The sequence below is a fragment of the Pristiophorus japonicus genome, chromosome 16 (assembly GCF_044704955.1).
Source record: "Pristiophorus japonicus isolate sPriJap1 chromosome 16, sPriJap1.hap1, whole genome shotgun sequence".
NCBI classification, from domain to species: Eukaryota; Metazoa; Chordata; class Chondrichthyes; family Pristiophoridae; genus Pristiophorus; species Pristiophorus japonicus.
The window spans coordinates 10,939,987-10,953,315 of NC_091992.1; the positions used below are offsets into that span (position 1 = coordinate 10,939,987).

Sequence of the window (13,329 nt, forward strand, 5' to 3'; positions counted from 1 at the left end):
GAAATGGAGGTTTTGCATAACCCTCAGAATCCTACAGTTGTAGCAGGACTTCTCTGCTTTTATACTCTATCCCCCTTGCAATAAAGGCCAACATTCCAATGCCTTCCCGATTACTTGCTGGAAGCGCTTTGTTGCACAAACTTTTTGTGTTTCATGCACAAGGACCCCCAGATCCCTCTGTACCTCGGCATTCAATGAGAGCACCTCTCATTAGAAACATAGAAAATAGGTGCAGGAGTAGGCCATTCGGCCCTTCGAGTCTGCAATGAGTTCATGGCTGAACATTCTTCATACCCAATGCTGAAAAAATTTGCACACATCCCAAATGTAAGGGGCGGGCTGGGGGGCAGTTGTATTCTTTCAATGAATAGGGGAAAATAAAAGTCTTGCAGTAGTTTCTGGTGACACCAGCAGGAGTGCTGAAGCCTAGCTCTGAAATGCCCAACACGGCGAGAGCAGAGTGTGTGGACACAGGGAGAGGAGAGGGGAAGATTGCAGAATCCAGCAAATGATATTTCTTGTGAATTATTTTGCACTGGGATCTGCAGAAGTTTTTTTTTCCCTCTCCTCCCCCCTGCTTATTTATTTTTTTGTTGTGGGTGTTGGGTTTTTTTTCTTGCAAAGATGTCTGAGCTGGTGTGCGAGCTGCTGGGGGAGCGGCTGACGGACCGGGAGCAGGCGGAGGTGGAGTGCGCTCCGCTGGGCAGCGCCGGCCGCCTCCTCGCCCTCTACTTCGGCTGCAGCTGGAGCGCCCCGTGTAAGCAGTTCACCGCGGCGCTCGGGGACTTCTACAGCCGCTTCAAGCAGGGCGAGAACGGCGACAAGCTGGAGGTGGTGTTCATCAGCTCCGAGGAGGAGCACAAGCCGTGGCAGGAGTTCGTCGGGCAGATGCCCTGGCTGGTGCTGCCGTTCCAGGACAAGGAGAGGAAGGTAACACTTGGGGCTGCAGGGACGGACACAATATTGTTCAAAATTACACAGCATGGATACAGTGTTGGCACACACACACACACACACCCAGTGATAGTGTTTGCACACACACCCTGGATACAGTTTTGGCACACACACACACACAGTGATAGTGTTACACACACACACACACACACACTGGATACAGTTTTGGCACACACACACCCTGTGATAGTGTTTGCACACACACCCAGGATACAGTGTTACACACACACACACACACACATATCCAGTGATAGTGTTACACACACAGCCTGGATACAGTGTTACACACACACACACACACCCAGTGATAGTGTTACACACACACACTGATAGTGTTACATACACAGCCTGGATACAGTGTTGGCACACACACCCAGTGATAGTGTTACACACACACACACCCAGTGATAGTGTTTGCACACACCCAGTGGATAGTGTTACACACACACACACACACACATACACCCTGCACACAGTGTTTGCACACACACCCAGTGGATACAGTGTTACACACAGATAGCAAGAGTTTCTATAGGTATATAAAAAGGAAAAGAGTGGCTAAAGTAAATGTTGGTCCCTTAGAGGACGAGACCGGGGAATTAGTAATGGGAAACATGGAGATGGCAGAAACTCTGAACAAATATTTTGTATCAGTCTTTACGGTAGAGGACACTAACAATATTCCAACAGTGGATAGTCAAGGGGCTATGGGGGATTGGGGGGGGGGGAAACTTAACACAATCACGAAGGAGGTGGTACTCCAGTAAGATAACGGGACTAAAGGCAGATAAATCCCCTGGACCTGATGGCTTACATCCTGGGGTCTTAAGAGAAGTAGCGGCAGGAATAGTGGATGCATTGGTTGTAATTTACCAAAATTCCCTGGATTCTGGGGAGGTCCCAGCAGATTGGAAAACTGCAAATGTAACACCCCTATTTAAAAAAGGAGGCAGACAAAAAGCAGGAAACTATAGACCAGTTAGCCTAACATCTGTGGTTGGGAAAATGTTGGAGTCCATTATTAAAGAAGCAGTAGCAGGATATTTGGAAAAGCATAATTCGGTCAGGCAGAGTCAACATGGATTTATGAAGGGAAGTCATGTTTGACAAATTTGTTGGAATTCTTTGAGGATGTAACGAACAGGATGGATAAAGGGGAACCAGTGGATGTGGTGTATTTGGACTTTCAGAAGGCATTTGACAAAGTGCCACATAAAAGGTTACTGCACAAGATAAAAGTTCACGGGGTTGGAGGTAATATATTAGCATGGAAAAAGGATTGGTTAACTAACAGAAAACAGAGTCGGGATAAATGGTTCATTCTCGGGTTGGGAATCAGTAACTAGTGGGGTACCGCAGGGATCAGTGCTGGGACCTCAACCTATTTACAATCTATATTAACGACTTGGAAGAAAGGACCGAGTGTAACGTAGCCAAGTTTGCTGACGATACATTGCTTTTCCTCCCATCTTTGTGTGAGGAGGACACAAAAAATCTGCAAAAGGACATAGGCTAAGTGAGTGGGCAAAAATTTGGCAGATGGAGTATAATTTTGGAAAGTGTGAGGTCATACACTTTGGCAGAAAAAAATCAAAGAGCAAGTTATTATTTAAATGGAGAAAGATTGCAAAGTGCTGTAGTATAGTGGGTCCTGGGGGTACTTGTGCATGAAACACAAAAGGATAGTATGCAGGTACAGCAAGTGATCAGGAAGGCCAATGGAATCTTGGTCTTTATTGCAAAGGGGATGGAGTATAAAAGCAGAGAAGTCTTGCTGCAGTTGTACAGGGTATTGGTGAGGCCACACCTGGAATACTGCGTGCAGTCTTGGTTTCCATATTTACAAAATTATATACTTGCTTTGGAGGCACTTCAGAGAAGGTTCACTAGGTTGATTCTGGAGATGAGAGGGTTGATTTATGAGGAAAGGTTGAGTAGGTTGGGCCTCTACTCATTGGAATTCAGAAGAATGAGAGGTGATCTTATCGAAACGTATAAGATTATGAGGGGGGGCTTGACAAGGTGGATGCAGAGAGGATGTTTCTACTGATGGGGGAGACTAGAACTAGAGGGCACGATCTTCGAATAAGGGGTTACCCATTTAAAACTGGGATGGGGAGAAAGGTTTTCTTAGAGGGTTGTAAATCTGTGGAATTCGCTGCCTCAGAGAGCTGTGGAAGCTGGGACATTGAATAAATTTAAGACCGAGATAGACAGTTTCTTAAATGATAAGGGGTTACGGAGAGTGGGCAGGGAAGTGGAGCTGAGTCCATGATCGGATCAGCCATGATCTTATTGAATGGCGGAGCAGGCTCAAGGGGCCGTATAGCCTACTCCTGCTCCTATTTCTTATGTTCTTATACACACATGCACACAGACACACACAGCGTGCACACACAACATACACGGTATTGCACAGCTTCCAATCTGCTGTATAAATGTTCTGTGTTTGCACTAACAATCTCAGGCTCTCGCCCCTAATTGTTAGAGATTTCTGTTTTAAATGCTACAATTTTTCTCTCTTTATTCATGTGAATTTAGATTTTTTTTTAACTATTTGCTGAAGCACTGCTGCTGTATTTTATGGTGTCTGAAATTGGAATTTCTACAGGATTAAGAATTGAAGGAAATCTTAAGATTGCACATTGTGTGGTTCATGGCTGAGGAATTCTGAGACTGGCAGTGGAGAGACATGATTTAGTGTCCGGATGGAATCAATCGGGTCAGGTTCAGCTAATCCTAACGCTATGATACAGCTACGTTTAACCCATAGTGCAAGTGCGGCTCTGAATAAGCTCCCACCTCATTTTGCTCAGGTGACTCTGGTTAAGTGTGCACTGTCTGAAGGGGCAGTGGAAGTAGATTCAATAGCAACTTTGAAAACAGAATTGGTTATATATTTGCGACGGAAAACATTAGCAGGGCTGTGATGGAAGAGCAGGGGAGTAGGGACTAATTGGGCAGTTCTTTCAAAGAGGCAGCACAGGCACGATGGGCCGAATGGCCTCCTCCTGTTCTGTATCAACCTATAATTCTAAGTAAAGACTGCTAGCACTTCTTTTCATAGATCCCTCATTTTAATTAATTTCACTGAGAATAGATTGAGGCTTGATTTAACCTCTCTCCATAGTATTGCTGATCTAAAAATAATGTCTGTATTCTCTGTATCCTTTCCACTTCCACTGTATCGATATACAAGGAGGAGAACTGCAGAGTCTTGTGGATGTTTCGAGGGGTGTGGATTAGCTGGGGCGACCCAGAGAAAAGTACTGCATGGAAATCCTTTTTTTAATCATTAATTAGAGAGGCCATGCTGCAAACTGCTGGAGTTTGGCTTTGCAATTGTGAGTATTTAATCAAATTCAGCAACTTGGCAGCTCTGGCAATTTCTCACTGCACCGGAGTGCAAGCCTGTGTTTCATTTCATCTTTGACAATTTATTGTGTGGTATTGGAAGATAACCCGACCCCCCCGTTGCAAGACACATTGCTGTTTATAGGTCCCTTTAAAGCTGGTCCTCTACATGACCTGGTCCAGTCATTCTTATTTGCATACATAGTCATTTTTTATTTGAGTGGTTAAAATGGGCATCTTAAATTATCTGTAAAGTCTTCACCAGCTCGGGAGTTTGTACATCTTCTCACTGCCATTAGTCCCCTTGCATCTTAACCTCAGCTGTGGCTCAGTGGGTAGCACCCTCGCCTCCGGGTCAGAAGGTTGTGGGTTCCAGTCCCACTCCAGGGGCTTAAGCACAAACATCTAGGCTGACACTCCAGTGCAGTGCTGAGGGAGCACTGCACTATCGGAGGAGACGGATGAGACGTTAAACCGAGGCCTTATCTGCTCTCTCAGGTGGATGTAAAAGATCCCACAGCACTATTTTGATGAAGAGCAGGGGAGTTATCCCCGGTGTCCTGGACCAATATTTCATCTTCATAGGCGCGGTCCCTTGAACGAGGATGACTTGCTTCCACACCAAAAGGAATGAGTTTTCAGATGTTTCAATGAGGGACCCGATATTCCAGTCCTGAACTCCAGGGGTGGGAGATGCCTGTGCGTGGATTTTTTTAACGTGTGGTGACCGTTGCACACCAGCCACCACACGGGCTCGACAGAGCTAGGTCTTTATCCAGTGGCAAGGATTAACCAGGACGACTGGAGACCTGCTCTGCTGCACGGACCTAGTGCGTGCACATATCGCAGTGTGGGCTGGGCCCGTGCGGCCTCTGGGCCTTCATCAGGGTGGAGGAGCGGTGAGGGATCACGGCTGAGATTCAGCGAATGATCGTGGCGGAGGTGCGGCAAATGTTTGGTGCGGAGGTGCGGTGAGAAATCGTGGCGTTGGAGTGGCGAGTGACCGTGGCGGAGGTGCGGCAAATGGGAGCGCGGGGCCCAGAAGAGCCGAGGGCCAATCTGTATCCCTCAACCGATATCACTAAAAACCAGATTATGTGGTCGTTATCATGTTGCTGTTTGTGGGAGTTTGCTGTGCACAAATTGGCAGCCGCGTTTCTTACATTATAACAGTGACTGCACTCCAAAAAATATTTCATTGGTTGGAAAGCACTTTGGGACATCCGGTGGTGGCGAAAGGTGCTCTATAAATGCAAGTCTTTTCACAAAGTTTTAGTAAGAGGGAGTCTATTGTATTGACGTGTCCGCAGGCCCCTGTATATAGGGAACCCAGAAAAGTTGAGCCTTTTTGTATGATGGCGATATTAGCTCAAGTATGGAAAGCGCCAAACTGTGCAAACAAAATGCATGGGTTGAGTAGAAGCCCAGCCAAGTATCACTGGGGGAACATGGGGGATGTGGAGGTGCTCTGGAGATTTGTCCTGTCATCTTTGAATATTAAGGGAATCCAGGGATATGGGGACAGTGCAGGAAAGTGGAGTTGAAGGTATGGCAATTGTGTGGGACAGGCTTGATGGCCCAGATGGTCTTTGCCTGTCCGCCATTGATTGTACGTATGTTCATAAGATCAGCCATGATCTCATTGACTGGCGGAGCAGGCTCGAGGGGCCGAATGGCCGACTCCTGCTCCTGTTTCTTCTGTTCTTTGCACATCAGGTCCTCGGGGAGCAGGAGTTTGCGTCTGTGAATTTACAGATGCACCTTTGCCGGTGTCAGCCTGAGGTCATTCCATTGTATAAAGGGGATGGGAGTGGTTGTTATTGGAGTGGGTGTGATATTAGCCTCGTCCCTCCTCGGTGGAAGTGGCCTCAATTTGAACAGCCATTGCAGACGTCCCATCTCCTTTTATTTTGTACAGGGCGAGAGTTGTAGACTTTGAGGTGAAAGGCCAGCTTTCCGCATTAGGCAGAACGATCAGGAATCCAAGGAAATCTCTCCAATTGCCCGCTGGGTGATGCTCCGCCTGCAGGCGTGAAACTCTCCCGGCATCTCTAACGTGCTGTAAAATTATCGTGAAGCGCCTGGTGACATGTTACTACGTTAAAGGTGCTATATAAATAAACGTTTATTATTATTATTATCACCCAATCTGTGAACGTTTTATCTTTTTGCGAGATTTGATTTTTTTTTTTGTTCCCTCCCGGATGATCTTTTTCTTGATCTGCACTCCTCGAATAGCCCCTATTGTTCAGTGTGTTTGCTGTCAGCACCTCTGCCCTTGGTGTAGATAGACATTTCAACTCCCAGCAGTGATCAGGGTTTTGTTCCGATTTTTCAGATAGCCTTAATTCCTCTCTGCTCGCTTTCTGGATCCTTTTTGAACCCACGTGTTTGGGAAGAAACAAGGGAGGCGGGAGGGGAGAGTATTTGTACCTGTTATTGCGTCTTTCACATCCTCAACCGTGGCTCAGTGGGCAGCACCCTCGCCTCTGAGTCAGAAGGCTGTGGGTTCAAGTCCCACTGCAGGGACTTGAGCACAAAAATCTAGGCTGACACTCCAGTGCAGTGCTGCGGGAGTGCTGCACTGTCGGAGGTGCCGTCTTTCAGACGAGACGTTAAACCGAGGCCCCGTCTGCTCTCTCAAGTGGATGTAAAAGATCCCATGGCACTATTTCGAAGAAGAGCAGGGGAGTTATCCCCGGTCTCCTGGGCCGATATTTATCCCTCAATCAACATCAGTAAAGCAGATTATCTGGTCATTATCACATTGCTGTTTGTGGGAGCTTGCTGTGCGCGCACTGACTGCCGCGTTTCCCTACATTACAACAGTGACTACACTTCAAAAGTACTTCATTGGCTGTAAAGCGCTTTGAGATGTCCGGTGGTCATGAAAGGCGCTATATAAATGCAAGTCTTTTTTCTTTCAAAACACGGTGAATATGTTCGAGCCCGATGGACAGACTCTGTGCTGTAGCCTGTGTGCGGCTCTGCTCGTGCGTTGTTCTGTAGGGACTGCACGTTGGATAACCATCCCATCTCGCTCATAGAAACATAGAAAATAGGTGCTGGAGTAGGCCCTTCAAGTCTGCACCACCATTCAATAAGATCATGGTTGATCATTCACCTCAGTACCTCTTACTCAGGTTTCTCATGTATTCTTCCCCCACCCCTCCACACACATACTTTGCACCACCATTGATGGGCAAGCCTTCAGCTACTTTCCAGAACTCACACCCCGGCATCATCTTCACCTTTTTTAAGGCTCTCTCTTTAAAAACAAAACACGCTTATTTAACCCCACCCTCCACCTCATCTCTCCCCTTTCTGGCTTGGTGATGTTGATTGAGGGGTAAATATTGGCCCCAGGTCACCGGGGATAAATCCCCTGCTCTTCTTCGAAATAGTGGCCGCGGGATCTTTCACATCCACCTGAGAGGGCAGACGGGGCCTCGGTTTAACGTCTCATCTGAAAGACGGCACCTCCGACAGTGCAGCACTCCCCCAGCACTGCACTGGGAGTGTCAGCCTGGATTTGTGTGCTCCAGTCCCTGGAGTGGAACTTGAACCCACGACCTTCTGACTCCGAGGCGAGGGTGCTGCCCACTGAGCCACAGCTGACACTCCAGATTTTGGACCCAGAAGAGGACAAAACCGCGAGGAGCTGGCGTTCGATTTAAAAATAAAAACCTGAAACAGCAGTCAGTGAACAGACAGATTAAAGAGCAGCAACATCTTTTTTCCTCGTGTTTCTTTTGAAGCTCAGGATGCTTCTGTACATTAAAAGAGCTGTATAAATAGCGGCTGTCGCCGAGTGCATTCTCCACTGTGTCAGCCGAACTGGTGAGAAGCAGTGGTTCAGGGCGGCGATATACGGTATGTAACCAATTTGAGCTCTGGGTCATATTTGAGATATAAAACTGCGTCTTAAAGACAAACATCTGCTCAATGGAAATTCAACCCACAAGAAGAAATGCTGGTACCAATATTGCTTTAATGAGCCTAATGTATCTTTCTTTTGATCTTGTTAATGCAACATATTAATGAAAAGTTGCAGAAAGCTCGAACTGCGGAGTTCTGTCCAGCTGCTTAGAAAGCCGAGTGTCGTCGCGTTCCGTTTAAGGGCTTCACTGCCCAGTGTGGGCCTGAGATGCACCATCCAGCGAGGAGCTCCGTCATCTCAGCCACCGTGACAGTTGGGGTGCTACAATTGACCTCTGTGTCTCTGCACTGGGGGAAGGATGAAGACATTAGCGAAGCTCCGCCCCCCCCCCACCCCCAATGGTTAAATAGGCTGCCAGTATTCACACCCACCTAATAAAGATTGCCCACTTGGGCAAGCTACCAGAGGACTGTTGGCTGGCACCTGTGGAACTCAACTAGCACTCCAGTCAATAGTTCCCGGAGATGAACAGGAATCTCACCCCCAACCCCCCCTTTCTTAAAAATCGTTTTTGGATATTAAGGGAGTCAAGGGATATAGGGATAGTGCAGGAAAGTGGAGTTGAGGTCGAAGATCAGCCATGATCTCATTAAATGGCGGAGCAGGCTCGAGGGGCCGAATGGCCGGCTCCTGCTCCTAATTCTTATGTAAAATGACTACATTTTGTGAGTTTGACATCATGATGCTACAGGCTGTGTGACTTTGGCTGTTTCTCTGGGCGTGAGCCTATTGCGTTTCTTTCTCCTTCATGTGTCAGCCGGGGCTCAGTGGGCAGCACACTCGCCTCTGGGTCAGAAGGTCGTGGGTTCAAGTCCCACTCCAGGGACTTGAGCGTAAAAATCTAGGCTGACACTCCCAGTGCAGTGCTGAGGGAGTGCCGCGCTGTCGGAGGGGCCGTCTTTCGGATGAGACGTTTAACCGTGGCCCCGCCTGCTCTCTCGGGTGGACATAGAAGATCCCACGGCACTTTTGCGAAGAAGAGCAGAGGACTTCACCCAGTGTGCTAGGCCAATATTTATCCCTCAACCAACATCATTTAAAAAAAAAAAACAGATTATCTGGTCATTATTACATTTTTGTGGGAGCTTGCTGTGTGCAAATTAACTGCAGCATTTCCTAAATTACAACAGTGACTACACTTCAAAGGTACTTTATTGGCTGTAAAAGGCTTTGGGATGTCCTGAGGTCATGTGAGGCGCTATATAAATCTTGTCTCCAAGTCTTGTCTCCGCCCTCTGCACAGAGTAGCTTCTTCTTTGAGCTGATTTCAATCTCCATCTTGGCTTTCCTGGCCCCTCTCCTCCAAATTCACTTCCCTCCGGTTCTCTCTAAACCTCTTCCCATGTACTAACTCTCCGACCCATACGCATGGCCGCTCCTGTGGTCTCACCATGTCCCTTGGCCTTTCGACTCGATGGTCCCCTGTCCCTGACGAGGCCTTCAAAACCACATTGTTTTCTCCCTCCCCACTCCCACACCCTCTAACCTTCCTTCAACTCTTATTTTCTTTTGCACCTGCCCTGGGGGGAAAAACAATGTACCCACCACCACTTCCCCCGCGCGCAAAGTCTTCATCGTAGACCATGACTGACGTCGTCCTGGTATGGGCCCAACCTCCAGTCCAAGGGGCACTTACAGTGAGCAAACCTATCCCACCACACCATAGGCAGTCCCTCGAAATCGAGGAAGACTTGCTTCCACTCAAAGTGAGTCCTTAGGTGACTGTACAGTCCGATACGGGAATTACAGTCTCGCTCACAGATGGGACAGACAGTGGTTGAAGGAAAGGGTGGGTGGGGAGTCTGGTTTGCCGCACGCTCCTTCCGCTGCCTGCGCTTGCTTGCTGCATGCTCTCGGCGACGAGACTCGAGGTGCTCAGCGCCCTCCCGGATGCACTTCCTCCGCTTAAATAAAAAGTGACATCAAATGCCATAACTGAATTCGAAGGGGATGCTGGGGGAAATATAGAAAACACACAAAGGATTTCACCACAGCAAATAGAAAGAAAAGTTTCTCTTCACAAAGACGAGAAGCATCCCGGGAGTGTCTCTCTCTTCCCCCCGCTCCCCCCCCCCCCCCAAAACACCATTCCTTGGTCTTTGGCCAGGGACTCCCAGGTGTCGGTGGGGGATGTTGCATTTTATCAGGGAGGCTTTGAGGGTGTCCTTGAAACGTTTCCTCTGCCCACCTGGGGCTCGCTTGCCGTGTAGGAGTTCCGCTTTGGGAGTCTTGTCGGGCATGTGGACAATGTGGCCTGCCCAACGGAGCTGGTCGAGTGTCCCACAACTGGATTAACCTTCTCGCGCCAGAGTAGGCTCAACCATGTCACGCTGTTCCGAGGCCCAACTTCTGCACATCTCTCTCCTCCATTTTATTCCTCCTTGAAGCCCGCCTCTCTGACCAAGCTTTTGGACATCTGCCCCACTATCTCTCCTTTGGCTCAATATATATATATATTTTTTTTTTTCTTCCTCGCATCAATGTTAAGTGCCCCGGGGCGTTTTCTCTGTGTTAAAGCTGCTGCATAAATAAGTTTTTGTTGTTGTCTTAGTGTAACTGATCTTGACATCATGGTGTTGCATTTTAGCTGGAAGCACAAAATGCAACAGCGAGCTCTCGTCGTCCATCACTGTCTCCGTGTTGCCCTGGGCGATGGGTCTGAAATGGATGAATTACAGCTTGTTCATCTCATTCGCATTCAGAAGAGTTGGCAGCCTAGCCAGTATATCAAATAATGGTACAGTTCAGTAGTTCGTCCTTTCCTCTCTCTCTCTCTCTCTCTCTCTCTCTCTCTCTCGACCTTGCAGTTCTTGGTCGTTGAGGGTTCTTAGGCTGTATCGATATGCCCGTTCAAAATGAACATGGCCTATAGTTTGTGTGACTTTTGTAGGTACTGTACATGAATCCGGGTGTGGGGGTGTGTGTGTGTCGGCGTTTGTGAAAGGCGCTATATAAATGCAAGTCTGTAACCGATTCTGAAAGGTTGACATTGGATTGAGTTGTGTGATGATCCATGCTGGAGACTAACTGCACTTCTATGCACGTCTTTCTGTTCCTTTCTCCTCCGATCCCCCACCGTGCCAAGTCCTTGTGTGTCTCCGCATCTGCTGCCGCGACCTTATAGTCATGTCGCTTCCAGCGACCAGTCTCCGAGAATCTCGAATTAAAACCAGACCAAATTAAAAGCAGTTCGAGGGCAGGTGGTGATAAATGGGGTTGGGAGGGGAAAGAGAGAATTCCGTTGAAAGAAATTATGTGGAAAGGCATTTTTAATCTCCGGATAAGGGAGCCAGATTTGTTAGTCTCCTGAATGATAGCATCAGACAGCACTGAAGGAGGCCATTCGGCCCATCGTGCCTGTGCCGGCCCTTTGGTCGAGCTATCCGACTAGTCCAACTCTCCTGCCCTTTCCCCAGCAAATTTGTACTTTCCAAGTACATATCCAATTTCCTTTTGAAAGTTACTGTTGTTTAATGAACATTGCTGTTTGGAGAGCTTGCTGTGCGCTAATTGGCCGCCACGTTGGCCTATCTGTGTTGTGAAACTGCGCCCTTTACAAGTGGTGAAAACGATGGAGCCTCTGGCGTGAGCAGTTCTCCCCAGTTGCACTGTAGGGTGGACTTGGAGCACCAGCCAGGACAACAGGATGTTGCCAGGACTGGAGAATTTTAGCTCTGAGGAAAGATTGGGTAGGCTGGGGTTGTTTGGAACAGAGGAGGCTGAGGGGAGACCTGATTGAGGTGCGTAAAATTATGGGGGGGGGGGGGGGCCTAGATAGAGTGAAGGACTATTTCCCTTTAGCAGAGGGGTCAATAACCAGGGGTCATAGATTTAAAGTAATTGGTAGGAGGTTTAGAGGGGATTTGAGGGGAAATTTTTTCACCCAGCGGGTGGTGGGAGTCTGGAACTCACTGCCTGAAAGGGTGGTAGAGACAGGAACCCTCACCACCTAGATGTACATTTGAAGAGCCGTAACCTGCAGGGCTATGGACCTAGAACTGGAAAGTGGGGTTAGGCTGGATAGCTCCTTGTCGGCCGGCGTGAACACGATGGGCCGAAATGGCCTCCTTCCGTGCTGTAAATTTCTAACTACATCCTTTACACTGACCAGGGGGGACAGACATTTGTCGGGGGAAGGGGTGGGTGGGACTGGTTTGCCGCATGCTCCTTCCGCTGCCTGCGCTTGACCTCTTCACGCTCGCGGCGTTGAGACTCGAAGAGCTCCCGGATGCACTTTCTCCACCTCCGGGCGGTCTTCGGCCAGGGACTCCCAGGTGTCAGTGGTGATGTCGCACTTTACCAGGGAGCATTTGTGGGTGTCCTTGTAACGTTACCGCTGCCCGCCTTTGGCTCGTTTACTATAAAGGAGCTCCGCATAAAGCATTAGCTTAGGGAGTCTCGTGTCTGGCATGCGAACCATGTGGCCTGCCCAGCGAAGCTGACCGAGTGTGGTCAGTGCTTCAATACTGGGGATGTTGGCCTGGACGAGGACGCTGATATCTGTCCTCCCAGGGGATTTGCAGGATCTTGCGGAGACATCGTTGGTGATATATCTGCAATACAAGGGCGCTGAAGGAAAACCATGTCACCCGTGCACCAGTCTCCGCCGAGCTATTAATCCTCCGCAATTTGTGATCTGCACAATTGAGCCGGGATCTGGATTGGGAAGCGACGGAATCTGCTTTGTGATGAATGAGCTTTCAGTTGGCTAATGGGCTCATCCTTTAAGCGACTTTCATTTTGTACAAACTGCTCTTTTCAGTCCTTGGAGATGCCTAGCCTTGAGATGTCACCGTGCCATCCAGGGGAAGAGGCAGGATACATCATCATCTGCACTCTGTCTGCGGTAGTGGCCTATATTGCAGAGGGGGGTGGGGGGGCTGTTAGAGGCATGGAGAACAGTGATACTAACAGTCGAGATATTCCCATTCGTCAATCTGTGTTTCCGAATTGCAATTGGATCATCTGTTTTTAATCACCGTTACTTTCTTCTCTCTTTTCCCCCCCCCCGCCCCCTCTTCCCCTTCGCCCACCCCTCATCTCCTCCCTCACCCCCCCCTCTCCCCTCCCTCTACCCTTCT

The 13,329-nt window shown here is 48.6% G+C and overlaps 1 protein-coding gene across 2 annotated transcripts in view; it reads left to right on the forward strand.

Annotated features, from left to right (window-relative positions):
* The first annotated feature begins 436 nt into the window (after positions 1–436).
* The window catches only part of nxn (nucleoredoxin), a 255,001-nt gene continuing 242,108 nt past the window's right edge, over positions 437–13,329 (forward strand). For both annotated transcript variants that reach the window (XM_070858054.1, XM_070858055.1), the window contains exon 1: positions 437–930. In XM_070858054.1, coding sequence (XP_070714155.1) covers positions 625–930 — 306 coding nt within the window. In that variant the 5' untranslated portion in view covers positions 437–624. The remainder of the gene's footprint in view (positions 931–13,329) is intronic.